At 42.2% G+C, this 16,976-nt stretch overlaps 1 protein-coding gene across 2 annotated transcripts in view; it reads left to right on the forward strand.

The window, feature by feature from the left end:
- Positions 1-4,586: 4,586 nt before the first annotated feature.
- The window catches only part of PARL (presenilin associated rhomboid like), a 49,900-nt gene continuing 37,510 nt past the window's right edge, over positions 4,587-16,976 (forward strand). For both annotated transcript variants that reach the window (XM_042954930.1, XM_042954931.1), the window contains exon 1: positions 4,587-4,711. In XM_042954930.1, coding sequence (XP_042810864.1) covers positions 4,587-4,711 — 125 coding nt within the window. The remainder of the gene's footprint in view (positions 4,712-16,976) is intronic.

Genomic DNA, 16,976 nt, shown 5'->3' on the forward strand with positions numbered 1-16,976 from the left:
AACCAGCGACCAATGCCTACTGTTCTCAACAAATTCTCCAGCAAGCACTCTCTTTCCTTCTCCCTAGCCCCTGGCCAAGTTTTGAAACATCGTGTCTCCAGACAAAGGCCTGTTTATTTAAAAAAGATTGACTTATATTAAGTAAATGCAAATTTAAAAAAATTTTTTTAACGTTTATTTTTGAGACAGAGAGAGACAGAGCATGAACGGGGGAGGGTCAGAGAGAGAGGGAGACACAGAATCTGAAACAGGCTCCAGGCTCTGAGCAGTCGGCACAGAGCCCGTCGCGGGGCTCGAACTCACGGACCGCGAGATCGTGACTTGAGCCGAAGTCGGACGCTCAACCGACTGAGCCACTCAGGCGCCCCAAGTAAATGCAAATTAAAATAAAAATGAGATACCACTACACATGCTTTAGAACTGCTAAAAACAAAATCCTGACAATCCCAAGTACTGGAAAGGGTGCAGAGCAACTGGAACCCTCATACTCTGCTGGTGGGAATGAATGGTACAACCATTGTTTTGACAATCTCTTGTACAATTAAACATTATACCATAAAACCCAGCCATCTCAGTCCTAGGTATTTACCCAACAGAAATGAAAACATGTCCACACCAAGATATACTGTATGATTCTATTTCTATGATACTTTGTTTAAATATGAAATTTATTGTCAAATTGGTTTCCATACAACACCCAGTGCTCATCCCAACGGGTGCCCTCCTCAATGCCCATCACCCATTTTCCCCTCCCCCCACCCCCATCAACCCTTAGTTTATTCTCAGTTTTTAAGAGTCTCTTATTCTATGATAGTTTTTAAAAGACAAAACTATAGGGACATAAATCAGATACGTGGTTGCTGGGGTCTGGGAATGGGGTTATGGGTTGACTGTAAAGGAGCATCAGGTGATGAACATCAGGGTGATGGAAATGTTCTGTATCATAACTGGTGATGGCTCTACATGGAATGTATTTGTCAAAAGTCATAGAACTATATACCTGAAAGGGTGAATTTCATTGTATATAAATCATGTCTCAATAAATCTGACTTCTAAGAAAGGCACGTCTTTTTTTTTCCTCCTTTGAGGTATTTAGAAGATGTACATATGAATTCATCAACATTTCAAGTTAGTAGGATATCAATCGTTGCTGCTACACTGAGCTGGGCGATTCCCATTAGAATTAAGGAAAGTTGATGTATTAATTAGCCTCTGGCCTTTTCGCAAGCAAGCTTACCAGTTCCTCTAGACTTTGTGAAATCTTGAAGCTTTCTCACAGACAACTCATTTTCTGTGTGGAACCATACCTATGGCCTGGAGAGTCCAGACTGGGACCCACTGAGCAAGTTGGGTCCCAGAAAGTAGCAGAAAGACTGGGGGTTTCCTGCCTGGGGTCTCCCCTATCCCTTCCTCAAGGTTGGCAGCTGTTTGTGGCCCAGGCAGGCTATAGGGTGGAGGAAACACCTAATCCAGGACCCCTAATCCAATCCCTTTTTGCCTCCCTCTCCTAAGCCTCTGTCAGTTCTTGCCCTGTTAGAGCCCCTCTGGAGTCTCCTGTTTTCTGCCAGCAACCAAACTCATTGGCTTGCAAATAAGGTAAAATGAAATCCCAGACTCGACACCTATGACATAGCCAAAGTGAATTTATTTTAGTTTCTCAAACAAACCATGCCCTGAAGGACATCACAAACACTATTCTCTGCCTAGAACATTGCAGTTATTCCCTACTTTTGGTCACCTCCATCCGTTTCCCTGGGAAGCATTCTCCCTGCCACCTGTTCTGTGGTATTTCCCCCTTCTTCTAAACTCCCATAGAGCCTTCTGTTTCTTGGCTCATAGCACTTCTTGCAGTGTGTTGTAATTGCCTGTTTATTTACTTGCTCCCTTCTCCACCAATAGAGCAGGATCTCTGGGAGGTCAGAGATAGTGTCTTCCAAAACACATCCTAGTACATTGCCTGGTATACTGAAGGTGTTTAATAAATATGTATTGGATGAATACAGTATTAGAGTGATAAGCATAAAGCAGTATGAAATCACAAATAGAGGTCATATAAATTAGAGTGGAGGACTGAGAAATATCTCAAAGGAAGCCAGAATGTCACCCCAAAATATGCCTCTTTGACATAAAAATTATTTTGAGCTGAAGGCAATTAAGAAGTAAATGCAGAAAAAGCTCCCCTTTTTCTGCCTAAAGGCAGGAAATGTCTCCTTTCCTCGAGACAGACTCTTAACAGCCCAAAAGCCAGAGACCAGGGACCGGAGTAATCTGCAAATAAACCTTGTAAAACTAACCCTTATCTTTAGGTGGGAAGGAAGCTAGGTAGCTAGCAACTACCTAGCCCTAGTTGGACTACCTATAATCTGAACTTCATTGCCAATTATTCACAAATTATTGTTTCTTTGTCTAAAAGATATAAAAATTTCCCGGTCTCTTCTTCAGATCTTTGTTCTATTGTGAAGACTCCTATGTACATGTAAAAATAAAATAAAATTTGTATGCTTTGCCACTGTTAATCTTCGTTTTGTAAGTTTATTTATTTATTTATTTTGAGAGAAAGAGAGAGAGAGAGAGAGAGAGAGAGAGAGAGAGAGAACGAACAGGGGAGGGGCAGAGAGAGGGAAAGAATCCCAAGTAGGCTTTGTGCTGTCAGCATAGAGCCTGATACAGGGCTTGATCTTATCAACCATGAGATTGTGACCTTAGCTGAAACCAAGAGTCAGGTACTTCAGCAAAGGAAACAATCAACAAAACTAAAAGACAACCAATGGAATGGGAAAAGATATTTGCAAATGACATATCGGACAAAGGGCTAGTATCCAAAATCTATAAAGAGCTCACCAAACTCCACACCCAAAAAACAAATAATCCAGTGAAGAAATGGGTAGAAAACATGAATAGACACTTCTCTAAAGAAGACATCCGGATGGCCAACAGGCACATGAAAAGATGCTCAACATCGCTCCTCCTCAGGGAAATACAAATCAAAACCACACTCAGATATCACCTCACCGCCAGTCAGAGTGGCCAAAATGAACAAATCAGGAGACTATAGATGCTGGACAGGATGTGGAGAAACGGGAACCCTCTTGCATTGTTGGTGGGAATGCAAACTGGTGCAGCCACTCTGGAAAACAGTGTGGAGGTTCCTCAGAAAATTAAAAATAGACCTACCCTATGACCCAGCAGTAGCACTGCTAGGAATTTACCCAAGGGATACAGGAGTACTGATGCATAGGGGCACTTGTACCCCAATGTTTATAGCAGCACTCTCAACAATAGTCAAATTGTGGAAAAAGCCTAAATGTCCATCAACTAATGAATGGATAAAGAAATTGTGGTTTATATACACAATGGAGTACTACTTGGCAATGAGAAAGAATGAAATATGGCCTTTTGTAGCAATGTGGATGGAACTGGAGAGTGTTATGCTAGGTGAAATAAGTCAGGCAGAGAAAGACAGATACTATATGTTTTCACTCTTATATGGATCCTGAGAAACTTAACAGAAACCCATGGCGGAGGGGAAGGAAAAAAAAAAAAAAAGGGAAGAGGTTAGAATGGGAGAGAGCCAAAGCATAAGAGGCTCTTAAAAACTGAGAAAAACTGAGGGTTGATGGGGAGTTGGGGGGTGGGGGGTAGGTGATGGGCATTGAAGAGGGCATCTTTTGGGATGAGCACTGGGTGTTGTATGGAAACCAATTTGACAATAAATTTCATATAAAAAAAAAAGTCAGGTGCTTAACCCACTGAGTCACCCAGGCACTCCTCCTGTTAATATTTATCAGTTTAATTTTCAGACCTGGCCAGGGACCTCAAGAAAATGGAGGAAAACTTTTTCCTCCCCTACAGCCTCCTGGAAAAGATGACAATTGAGGTTGGTCTGAAGGACAATTTGGTTAGGTAGGTTGAGTAGGGAGAGAAGGGGAAGGTGTTTCAGACAGTGAGAATGGTATATGAACTCTGGAGAAGCAGGTGCCTTTAAGAAACTGCAAATCAAACAGTTTGACTGCAGCTAAGGTCGGAGGGCAGGGTGGAGTGGCAGGAAATAAAGCTGCCTGACAGGTAGGCAAGGTTGACTCATGAAGTTTGTATTTCACCTAGAATCCGGAGTTTCATTTCAGGTTTGGACTTTTTGTTAAAGATCAGAGGCACATCCTCTTAAGTATGTCATAACATGAAACTAAGAGATCAGAAAAAAAGAGAAGTAATATAAGAAAACTTGGGTTGCAATGACGGTTCCTCCACTCCTTTCTGAGCCTCTGTAAACCAGCGGTGATATGGCCGCCTCAACAGTTTTGCGAGGATTACACGCAGTAACTTCGGTAAAGTCCCTGGTACGTGGCATTACTCAATGAGTGCTAGTTTTTCCGTCTTTTTTTCCTCTGGACCTCATGTGCAAACCAGGCGGAGGCCGCGCCGCTCTCCGAGCGCCGCGGAACCCTTGGGTGCGTTGGGCCTCCGCTCAGCCGTGCAGGGGCGCTCTAGGCTGCTCCTCGGCGCTCTATGGTTTTTCCTTCGCCCCGGAAGTGGTTCCGCGGCAGGGGTTCGTAAGGTCGGGCCATGGGGGGGCAGAGGTTGGGAAGATGGCGTGGCGAGGCTGGGCGCAGAGAGGCTGGGGCTGTGGCCGGGCGTGGGCTCCGCCGGCGGGCGGCCGCAGCTGCGAGGAGCTCACTGCGGCCCTGGCCCCGCCGCGACTGCTCGGACGCAGGTAAAGATCGCCTCTCCTGGCTTCTTTCTCTTCGGTTCCTCAGCTCTGGCCGAGCATCCTCGGGGGTGCAAGCCGTGGGGTCTCTGGAGCTGCCTTCGCTCACCCCTCTCCTCACCCGTCCCTTCCGGTTTCCGCCCTGCTTTCTTCTCTCTTCTCCGTCCAGTCCTCGCTTCTCGCCGCGCCACTCTGCCCCGAGCCGGGGTGCACAGTGACCGGCCCTACTCTCCGTGAGCTCGCGCGGGCTGTTCCTTTTCCCATCAGGAAGGACGTGGGGGGAAGGGGAACTAGTCTCTGAGGGCTGAGGGCGTGCAACCCTCATAATCCCGCGAGGAAGTTACTGGTACCATATTTTTAAGTGAAGCGGTGACACAGGTGTTAGAATAGCAGAATTGAGAGTTTATTCTCTGTCAGTCTTTATAAACCTCTGTTCTACAATTATTTTCTTTAGCGTTAAGAGAAAGAACTAAGGGAAGACGGGGTCAGAAGAGGGCATCCCTTTGCCTTCTACGAAGTCGTAGGAAAGGTTTTTTTTTTTTTTTTTAAAGAATGGAGACCCTGGAATATTTTGTTTTCACATGATTTGGAAAGAAAACTACAGTACTGGTTTTCCCGAGTAGAAGCTGTATGAAGAGTGTTGTCTATCAGTGTTTGCTGCTTTTGTTAATTCACTTCTGAATTAAGAGAAGAGAAAAATCCCTCAGCTGTCCAAGATTTTGATGTGTATTTAACTTGAAATTTGTTCCTGGGTGTTTGTTTGTTTGTTTGTTTTGAGAGTGAGTAGGGAGAGGGGCAGAAGGAGAGAGAATCTCGAGTGGGCTACACGCGTAGCATGGAGCCCGACACCGGCTCGATCCCACTACTCTAGGATCGTGACCTGAGCCGAAATCCAGAGCGGGAAACTCAACCAACTAAGCCACCCAGGTGCCCCTTGTTCCTGTTCTTTAATCCAGAGTTTCATCCTTCCCCGTTTGAGTTGGAGTTGGTTCTAGATGCCTGGAATCCATCTGATTGTTGGTAGCAAGGAAAGGTAGAGCGTTCAACAGAGGGGCGGCCAGTAGCAAATATTGAGGGTCCATACTGGTAGAGCCATTACCCAATTTTAAGAATCACCTGGAGTGCTTGTAGAATGTATTTTCCAGGCCTCACCCCAGTTCTATCAACTCAGAAGGAGGGTAGGGAGTGGAAGAGCCTGTAGTTCTTACAAGGACTGCAAGTGAATCAGGATAGGGATTTGTGAAAACTTGCATACACACTGTACTTTAACTTCATGATACACCTTAAACATGGAGATTCAGGCACTAATCTTAAACTCCCGGGGAGATGGAGAATGAGAAGGTCAGGTGGAGGTGGTAATAGATTTCAGGGGTCCAGGTTCCATAGTTTATCCCAAATCCCTATCAGAATTGCATGATTTGAGGGGAAAGAAAAATTAATATGGCTATTAGGAAACAACAGGTGTGTTAATATTAAAAATATGTGTAAGGAACGGAAAGTGAAAGACATTTTTGAGAGTGTGTGTGTGCCCGTGTAAGTAGGGAAAAGGGCAGAGAGGGAGAGGGAGAATCCCAAGCAGACTCCGTGCTGTCACTGCAGGGCCAAGGCAGGTCTTGATCCCATGTACTGTGAGCCTAAGCCAAGAGTAGGACTCTCAGCCAGTTGAGCCACCCAGGTACTCCTCATCTTTTTTTTTTTTTTTTAAGCTTGCCATTTATTTGCAGAGTTGGAAAAGGACATTTTTATGGTTGCGTAGAAAAATGTGCATTACAAAAGAATATGAGTAAGCCTGAAATAGTATATATGCCTACTCACCTCTGGAAACAAGCACTTTAAAGTTAATAGGAAGAATGAGTTACCTTGTATGTAACTTTATTAGGTCTGCTTTGACTTCTTGTATTTCTAAGATTAGTATACAGAAGAATGAAGCTAGAGGTGAGGTTAAAAAGCAGAGTTCTGGGCTTAATCCTTGTGATTCTGTTATGATAGGCCTGAAGCATGGCTGAGAATTTGCACTACAGGTAGTGATATAGAAGTTCTGTAAACTGGCAGGTCTAAGGCGGTCCACCAGCTAAAAATGGTTTCTACATTTTTAAAGGGTTGCAAAGCAAAATAATATGTGACAGATGTTTCTTCAACTAAAATATTTAGTCTCTGTTCCTTTACAGAAAAAGGAAAAAATATCAGGCTCTTCAGAAGCTTTACCATATTCAAATTTCTGGCAGCACTTCTGAGAAATGGTTTAGTGTTGAAAGAAGCCTGCATGATTTCATTTGTATGGGAGTATCTAAGAGAATAGTTGGTTGTTCAATTATTTTCCCTGTTTAATTTACCATCTGTTAACTCAGGATAGGTTTTAAGAAAATAATTTGGTCATGCAAGTGTTTGTCAAAATCCCCTCTCCCCTAAAAACATTTATTTTTAAGTGGAATGACTTTATGTATCCTTGGACACATGCTGTCTCCATTTGAACATTAGGCCATTTCTACTCAATTTATTCATGAAAATCTTTAATAACATAGACATTAGTGCCGACTTGTACTTATACCCAAGTTGCACTGTTAAAAACAACTCACAAGACAATTCATCATTATGCCAGCTAATACATAGATAATACTTTTTTCTATTTAAAAGTTATGGGATCATGTTAAAAAATTGAACTATAACAATTATATGGCCAGTAGTGACTCAGGTATTCATGAGATCTTCCCACTTTGAGTGCATTAGACTGCTTTCACAAATTCCTGGTTATTGGCGGAAGGACCAAAACAGCAGAGCTAAATGGCGGGCATGTCTTTATGAGATGGTATATGCCTCTAATACCCCTCTCCTCCCATTCCGCTCTCCCCTCACACCATCCATTTTATCATGTTGTTTTTGTTTTCCGAATTTACTTAAGGTAAGTGATTTATTAAGTCATCTTTTCCATCTTTTGCACCGATGTGAATGGGTAGCGCTAAAGAACCTAAGCTTGTAAATATCTCTAACATTTGCAGTTGGAGACATTTATCATGTTTTTCCTTCTTGTTGTTGCATTTTAAGAAATTTAACACAAAACTCCCCCTAAAGACAAATGTACTTTGTCATATAATGTGTGATGAAGTACTCCATCTAAAAGCATTTTTGTAAAAAAAAAAAAATTTTGTACTAACAGAAAACTGTACTCTAACCAATCTCAGTGATTAGGGGAATTTATTGGTTTTTGCAGTTAAAAAAGTCCAGAAGCAGGACTGGTGAAACAAGATTTGGTGTTTCAGATTGTCACCAGGATTCCATTTTTCTTCATGGCTTGGCTCTGCTTCCTAAGTGTTAGCTTTATTCTCTCAGCATGCTGTCTCATTCTCATATCTCAAAATGGCTGTTAACAGCTCTTGGGACTATATACTTTTAGGTTCACATCCAGCAGAAAAAGTTCTCCAGTATTCAAACAAAGTCTTGAAATTGAATTTCACTGGACCAACTTGGCCTGATTTGAGATACATGCCCATCCTTGAATCCTTTGAAATTGGCAGAGAGTGGGGTGTGTAGGTTAGCTTAAGCTAGTCCGGAGCTTGGGTGCCTCCCCCAACCAAATGGCTAGAAATTCCAGGACACTGTTACGAGAGGGAGAAAAGGGCATGGATGCTGGGGGTCAGTGAGGAATGCTTACTGTCAGCCCTAGTTAAATTTTTGTGTTTAAATTCTTTGTTACAAATCTGAATTTTTGTTAGTCCTAGTTAAATAGGATTAACTTGTACATAACCTTTTTTTAAGTTTATTTTGAGACAGAATGTGTGAATGGCGGAAGGGCAGAGAGGGAGAGAGAGAAATTTCCCAGGCAGGCTCTGCACTGATAGCAGAGAGCCTGATGCGGGGCTCGAAGCCACAGACCGTGAGATCATGACCTGAGCCAAAGTCGGATGCTTAACTGACTGAGCCATCCAGATGCCCCTGTACATAACCATTCTAATTGAAGTAGAAATATTGTTGGGGGGGGTGGTCAGGTTCTAGCTCCTTGCTATTGAAAGTGGTTTGTGAACCATGCTTAGGCATCTTGGACCGTGGTGGCAAAATTATTTTGTGAAAGGCCAGATAGAAAATGACCAGGCCACATATAGTCTCTGTCACATACTCTTTCTTTTCCTTTAAATAATTCCTTGGGCCACCTGAGTGGCTCATTCTTTTAAGTGTCAGACTCTTGATTTCGGCTCAGGTCATAATCTCATGGTTCATAGGGCCCCCCACCTCAGGCTCTGGACTGACAGCTGAGGGTCTTGCTTGGGATTCTCTCTCTCCCTTTCTTCCCCTACCTTCACGCTCATGTGCCCTTCCCCTCCCTCCCTCCCTCTCTCCCCCCTCTCCCCCCCCCCCTCTCTCCCCCCCCTCCCCCCTCTCTCCCCCCTCTCCCCCCCCCTCCCCCCCTCTCCCCCTCTCTCCCCCTCTCCCCCCTCCCCCCCTCTCCTCCCTCTCCCCCCCTCTCCCCCTCTCCCCCTCTCCCCCCCTCTCCCCCCCCTCCCCCTCCCTCCCTCCCCCTAAATAAGTAAACTTTAAAAAAAAATGTTTAAAAATTTAAAACTTAGCTGGAGGGCCAAATCCACCATACAGGCCAAAGTTTGTCCTTTTGCAAGCTTGTTTAGAAATGCAGAATCTGCTATTTTCCTCACCCCAGGCTTACTGATTTGGAATTTGATATTAACAAGATCCCCAGGTGATTTGTATATATACTTGAAGTTTTTCCCAAACCTGTGGTAAATCCCAACCCTGGCTGCACATGAGAATCAGCTGGGTAGCTCTTTAGTGATGCCTTCATGCCACCTCTGGAGACGAATTGGTATGAAGTGGAGCCATGGTACAGTATTTTTTAAAATATTTTCGAGAGAGAGAGAGTATGCACTTTTGTGGGGGGGGGGTGGGGGGGGGGAGAAGCAAAATGGGAGACAGGATCCGAATGGGGCTCTGAGCTGACAGCCCAATGCATGGTTTGAACTCACAAACCATGGGATCGTGACCTGAGCTGAAGTCAGATGCTTAACTGACTGAGCCACCCAGGCACCCCATAGTACAGTATTTTTAAGAGCTCACTAGGCAATTCTTATGTGTAGTATAGGGAAAGAAAAGCTGTTTTTCCTGTACCAATCTTACGCTCATTGGCTAGGGCCCTGTATAGACTGACAAAAGATGGATTCGCAAGAGAAAAACAAGCTTGTGAACATGTGCATTGCACATACACGTGGGGGCACTCCCTGATGAATAACACAAAGTTAGAATCTGGGTTTATATAGCATTTGAAAAACAACAAAGTTTTAGAGAAATGAGAAGACAAAGGACAAGGACTTTTGAGTTTTTAGGACAGCAAACTGTGGGGAAGCAATATATGAGGGAGCTAATGGATATAAGGCTGTTAGATTTTTCTGGTGCCTTCTCTGGGCACATAAGGGTCTAGAGTTGTCTCTTGATTCTATTTTTCCTGGTGGAGGATAGTGGGTACACCTTTACAAATTTATATCCTACTTTTAGGCACATGGGGGCAGGGCAGAGTTTTTCTTATATCTGCTTCTCAGTTGCACTCAGCTCAAAACAGTCCTTATGCCACGGTGGCATGTTCTGCTCTTCAGGAGCCGGGATTGAGAATTACTGTTCTGAGACTAAGCTTTCAGTCGTCACTGCCGCTGCCGCAACTGATGGTAGATTAAAAAACATGGCAGCAGTAATTCACAGCTCCTCTCATCCATTTCTCTTATCTATTTCTCTATTTCCTGAAGCTGGGTTGGTCTTGTGATTTGTTCTGACCAGTAGCTTGTGGCAGAAATAATGTACAAGGTCCAGAGTCTGAGCCTTGAGAGGCCTTGCAGCTTTCACCTTTTCCCTCTTAGAACACTCCCAACTGCCATGACAGAAGCCTCCACTAGCTTGATTACTGAGAGACCATTTGGTGAGAGATGGCCAGCCGATAGCCCATACAGGCCCCAGGTGTGGGAGTGAGGCCATATTAGACTGCCCAGCTCCAGTTGAGCGCTCAAAGGACGGGTTGTGTAAGTGACCATAGGTGACACCAGAAGGACTGCCCTCCTGAGGGCAGCTAACTTAGAAAGTCTTGAGAAATAATTACGGTTTCAGGACAGTTAAGTTTTGGGGTGGTTTGTTATGCAACAATAAACGAGAAGACTGGGGAAGCTGCTGCCAAATCAGGATCTGCTGACCTAAGTAAGAACTATGCTGCCTTCACCATTATTTTCGCTTGCAAATTGATACCTTATGTCTTGCCTTCTTATTCAGTTTTGACTTCAGGTATTGGATAGGTATAACACTAATCAAAAGGACATCTGGAACCTAACTGAAAGGATACCTGGGAAACACAGTTTTTAGGTTTCCAGCCCTGTGGTGTATGAATATGTGCTGGGTAATAGGAATAGATGTTCAGTGAACCGATACATTGTACTTAATTCTGTCCAACAAGGTCTGTATGTCTAACTGTAATTCCCAATAATATGTTCTTTATATGTATGTGTGTGTGTACATATACACACACATACATACACACACACACACTTTTTTTTTTTTTTTAAGATTTTAAATCTACACTCGTTGTCAGGCTCAAACTCACAACCTGAGTTGCATGCTCCACTGACTGAGCCAGCCAGGAGCCTCTGTGTGTGTGTATTTTTTTGTTTTTTTTTTGTTTTTTTTGGTTTCACCTTCAAGATACATATATTTATTTTTTTTACTTTCTATAATTTATTTTTTATAATTTACATCCAAGTTGGCACATGGTACAACAATGATCTCAGGAGTAGATTCCTTAAGCCCCTTACTCATTTAGCCTATCCCCCTGCCCTCAACCCCTCCAGCAACCCTCCATTAGTTCTTCATGTTTAAGAGTCTCTTATGGTTTTGTCCCCCTCCCTGTTTTTGTATTATTTTTGCTTCCCTTCCCTTATGTTCATCTGTTTTGTATCTTAAAGTCCTCATATGAGTGAAGTCATATATTTGTCTTTCTCTGACTAATTTTGCTTAGCATAATACCCTCTAGTTCCATCCACGTAGTTGCAAATAGCAAGATTTCATTCTTTTTGACTGCCAAGTAATACTCCATTATGTGTGTGTATGTGTATATACACACACATCTTCTTTATCCATTTATCCATTGGTGGACATTTGGGCTCTTTCCATTCTTTGGCTACTGTTGATAGCACTGCTATAAAATTGGGGTTCATGGGTCCCTTCGAAACAGCATACCTGTATCCCTTGGATAAATATCTAGTAGTGCAATTGCCGGGTGGTAGGGTAGTGCTATTTGTAATTTTTTGAGGAACCTCCATACTTTTCCAGAATGACTGCACCAGTGTGCATTCCCACCAGCTGTGCAAAAGAGATCTTCTCTCTCCACATCCTTGTCAACCTCTGTTGTTGCCTGAGTTGTTAATGTTAGCCATTCTGACAGGTGTGAGGTGGTATCTCATTGTGATTTTGTATTTCCCTGATGAGTGATGTTGAGTATTTTTTCATGTGTTGATTGGCCATCTGGATGTCTTCTTTAGAGAAGTGTCTATTCATGTCTTTTGCCCATTTCTTCACTGGATTATTTGTTTTTTGGGAGTTGAGTTTGATAAGTTCTCTATAGATCTTGGATACTAACCCTTTATCTGATATGTCGTTTGCAAATACCTTCTCCCATTCCGTTGGTTGCCTTTTAGTTTTGCTGATCGTTTCCTTCGCTGTGCAGAAGTTTTTTATTTTGAAGAAGTCACGATAGTTCATTTTTGCTTTGGTTTCCTTTGCCTCCAGAGACGTGTTGAGTAAGAAGTTGCTGCAGCCCAGGTCAAAGAGGTTTCTACCTGCTTTCTCCTCGAGGATTTTGGTGGCTTTCTGTCTTACATTTAGGTCTTTCATCCATTTTGAGTTTGTATCTGTGTATGGTGTAAGAAAGTAGTCCAGGTTCATTTTTCTGCATGTCGCTGTCCAGTTTTCTCAGCACCATTTGCTGAAGAGACTGTCTTTATTCCATTGGCTATTCTTTCCTGCTTTGTCAAAGATTAGTTGGCCATATGTTTCTGGGTCCATTTCTGGGTTGCCTATTCTGTTCCATTGATCTGAGTGTCTGTTTTTGTGCCATGTGTGTATTCTTAATATATGTACTCTGCATCTGAATTTAACTCTGGAGCCAACTTGTGTCACGTATTCTTGGTGTCCTTGGCCTCATACTTATTTCTAAGGTGAATATTATTCTCAGCAAAAGGTCTGAGTTTGCTTCAAGTTTAGATTCCCGACCTGGTGTGTTTGTGTTCCTTTTCAAACATTGTACTTCAGAATTTGAAATAAGTCGATGAGCTGTGGAAGTAATCTTTCATTAGATCTGATTGAGTATGTTTCTTCTATTATTATACCATTAGAGATACAAAGAAGTCTCATTCTTCATCTTTCTTGGTCTAATAAAAAAAAGTAATGCCAGAAAACAACACTGGGTTACAACTTGTGGTCTTTAAAGGGAACATATTCCTGTTACTTTATGTCACATTTTTGTTTTTTGGCCCAAAGTGGTGATGTTACTTTATTTATTAACCTAGCTCCGTGTTGCTTTGAATTGTTTAATAAAAATTAAATCCAGAGGCACCTGGGTTGCTCAGTTGGTTAAGTGTCTGACTTTGGCTCAGGCTATTATCTCACAGTTCGTGAGTTCCCATCCCAAGTCAGGCTCTGTGCTAACAGCTGGGAGCCTGCTTCAGATTCTTTGTCTCCCTCTCTCTTTGCCTCTCCCCCACTTGTTCTCTCTCTCTCTCTCTGTCTTTCTCTAACATAAACATTAAAAAATAATTTAAAAATTCAATTGTAGAGTGTTAACATTTGCCACCTAAAGATATTTTTAGTGTTTTTATTATTTTGAGAAAGAGAGCATGAGCAGGAGCGGGGCAGAGAGAGAGGGAACGCAGGATCCGGGCTCTGAGCTGTCAGCACAGAGCCTGACGTGGGGCCCAAACCATGAGATCATGACCTGGGCTGAGGTCGGAGGCTAACCAATCTGAGCCACCCAGGCGCCCCAATATTTGCCACTTTAAAGGTGTTGTCATGAATACATTTGACTGTAGGTAAATTTATTGTTTAAATGAGGGGGGTGGTTTGGGGTGCCTAGGTAGCTCAGTTGGTTAAGCATCCGACTTCAACTCAGGTCATGATCTCATGGTTCGTGAGTTTGAGCCCTGCGTCAGGCCCTGTGCTGACAGCTTGAAGCCTGGAACCTACTTCACATTTTGTGTCTCCCTCTCTCTCGCTGCCCCTCCCCCACTCACACTCTGTCTCTCTCTCTTTCTCTCTCTCTCAAAAATAAAAACATAAAAAAATTAAAAATAAATGAGGGGAGTAGTTTAAGTAGATGGAGGTAAGTGGCTACTGTCTGCTCAGTGGGTTAAAAATGTCAGTATTTGAATCTCTTGGCATTCAAGATGACTGCCCCGGGGCAGCTGGGTGGCTCAGTCAGTTAAGCACCGGACTTCCGGCTGAGGTCATGATCTCACAGTTCACATCGGGCTCTGTGCTGACAGCTCAGAGCCTGGAGCGTGCTTTGGATTCTGTGTCTCCCTCTTTCTCTGTCCCTTCCCTATTCACGCTCTGTCTCTTCTTCTCTCAAAAATAAACAAATATTAAAAAAAAGATGACTGCCGCAAATCTAGGCATTTACATCCCCATTCAAGGCAAACAGAAGGGGGGAGGGGTGTGACCTTGGTGATATGCCAATTTTTATCAGATAAGCAAAATCTTCCCAAGAGGTACCTAAAAAATTCTTTTTTTGTTTTTTAAGTGTGTTTATTTGTTATTGGAAGAGAGAGAATCCCAAGCAGTCTCCATGCCAGCAGCACAGAGCCTGACATGGGGCTCCAACCCACAAACTGTGAGATCATGACCTGAGCTGAAACCAAGAGTCAGATGCTTAACCGACTGAGTCACTCTGGGGAACCCCTAAAAAACTCTTGTCTCTCATTTTGTCAGAATTCTGTAATATGGCCACCTTCTGCCATAAAGGATGCTGGAAAAGTGAAGATACTTATCTTTTTTAGTCTCTGCAGAAAAAGGCAAGAGAAAAAGAACTAGACATAGATTTGGGATTAGCTATTTAACAGTATTTGCTAAGAGATATTCATAATTCTGGTAACAGGGCTCTGAAGGAAGTTCAGAGCCAGTCAAGGCAACATTGCCTTTGTTTGAATAAGTTCATCACTTTTCAAAATAGATTTCCTTGAAAAGAATAGCACTTATTTAGAAGTATAAGTTATGAGTTATTAAAGATTTGGAGGTAAATTACTTTATCACTATTGCCCACCCTCACAATGTGACTTCTGAGAAGTTGATTTGTGGAGTGGACTCAGACTTTTCAAAGAGCATACTAGGCAAGTAATAGTAATAATAGTCACTATGCCATTTTTCTGAGTTTCATTTGTTTCCAGATGCCTACTAGACACCATCTAGGTATCCTACAATGCTAACAATACTTGATGTGTGTAAGTGTTAAGTGTATGGCCCATGGATTGTGGCAAATGTATACACCTATGGAACCATCACTGAAAGATAAACATTGTTTTGCTCAACAGTGTTCCTGAGATTGATCCATAATGTGTGATCAGTAGTTTTTTGTTGAGTAGTACTGCATTGTATGAATATTCCACAGTTTATCCTTTCCCCTTTTGATGGAAATTGAAGTTCCAGTTCTTTGGCTATTAGAATAGAGCTGCCATGACCACAAGCATTTTGAACACTGCCCAACATGGAATTTTTCATGTTTTATCTTCCAGTTTCCTATTTTGGTGCTTCTGATTTCCCTTGTCTTGGTGAATACTACCATCTTCCTTTCAGTTATTCTTAATAGAACTAACAATCATTCTTGACCTCCTTCTTCTAATATAATTATTGACCTTTGTTAGGGACTGGGCTTAGTGATAGAGGTACAGTGAATACAAAATTGTCCAGTTGTGGTAGAGGCAATAGTTGACATAAGTAAAAGAGTCTATACAGGTTGCTTTGGGACTCTAGGAGTCCAAAGGAGACCCCCACTCTGGGCTTCCTGGAGGAGGAGATAAAGGTACCAAAGGGAGGTACCAGACAGAGGAGTAGCCCTGCTGAGTTTGATGGAAGAATGGAAAATTATTGTGGGGTTTAGAGCAGGAGAATGACATTACATTTGTGCTTAATAAAATGTGGAGGATGAATTGGAGTGGGACAATATTAGAAGCAATGAGACCTGTTAGAAAATAGTAGAGTATTCCAAGTCAGAAGGGATGAACTAAGGAGTTGTATTGGAACTGGGGAGAGATTTTTGGCCCTCTGAAGAGGCATTTGAGGAACTGTTGAATGTTTGAGAAAAAGTGGTAGGAGAAAAAACAATACGTTAAGATAAAATGTTTGGAGTTAAGTAAGCTGTTGCTGTAATCCAGGCATGAGGTGAGGGACTAAGAATGAAAAAAATATTTTTATTTGACAGAGTTTGTTTTTCATTGGACGGAAAGAGTAAAGGAGAGAGAGAACTCCAAAATGACCTCTAGATTTTTTAACCTCAGTGATTGAAAGAACTGTGGTCTCTCCAAAAGATTGAGGATGTCAGCCATTTGCAACTATGTGGATGGAACTAGAGAGTATTATGCTAAGTGAAATTAGAGGAAGACAAATATCATATGACTTCATTCATATGAGAAATTTAAGATACAAAACAGGTGAACATAAGGGAAGGGAAGCAAAAATAATATAAAAACAGGGAGGGGGACAAAACATAAGAGACTCTTAAATATAGAGAACAAACTGAGGGTTGCTGGAGGGGCTGTGGGTACGGGGATGGTCTAAATGCGTAAGGGGCATTAGGAATCTACTGTTGAAGTCATTATTGCACTACATGTTGCACTAACTTGGATGTAAATTAAATAAATTAATTAAAAAGAAAAAGATTGAGGATGTCAGAAAATGGAGCTGTTTATAGAGGTGGAGTTTTCTTTTAATACATTGGTTTTAAAGTAATTGGGAGCATATCCAAATGGAAATATTCAGTATATGGTTGGAAATACAATATAGAAGATGGAAGTTAAGACTAAAGAAATATATTTGAATCATTTACTTACAAGTCATCCAGGCCACAGAAATACGTTTATTCTTCAAAGTTTTGGAAGGCCTTTCCGATTTCTGCTTTCAAGGAGCTTTGAGTCTGGAAAGATGGTATGTTTAGAGTACAATGGGAACAAACAGAAAGGGGATTCTACATTGTCTACTTAGGAGAAGTTACAGTTTTACAAAAGAAAAAAAAAAGAGATTTGTATCG

Source organism: Panthera leo, chromosome C2 (genome assembly GCF_018350215.1).
Source record: "Panthera leo isolate Ple1 chromosome C2, P.leo_Ple1_pat1.1, whole genome shotgun sequence".
NCBI lineage: Eukaryota > Metazoa > Chordata > Mammalia > Carnivora > Felidae > Panthera > Panthera leo.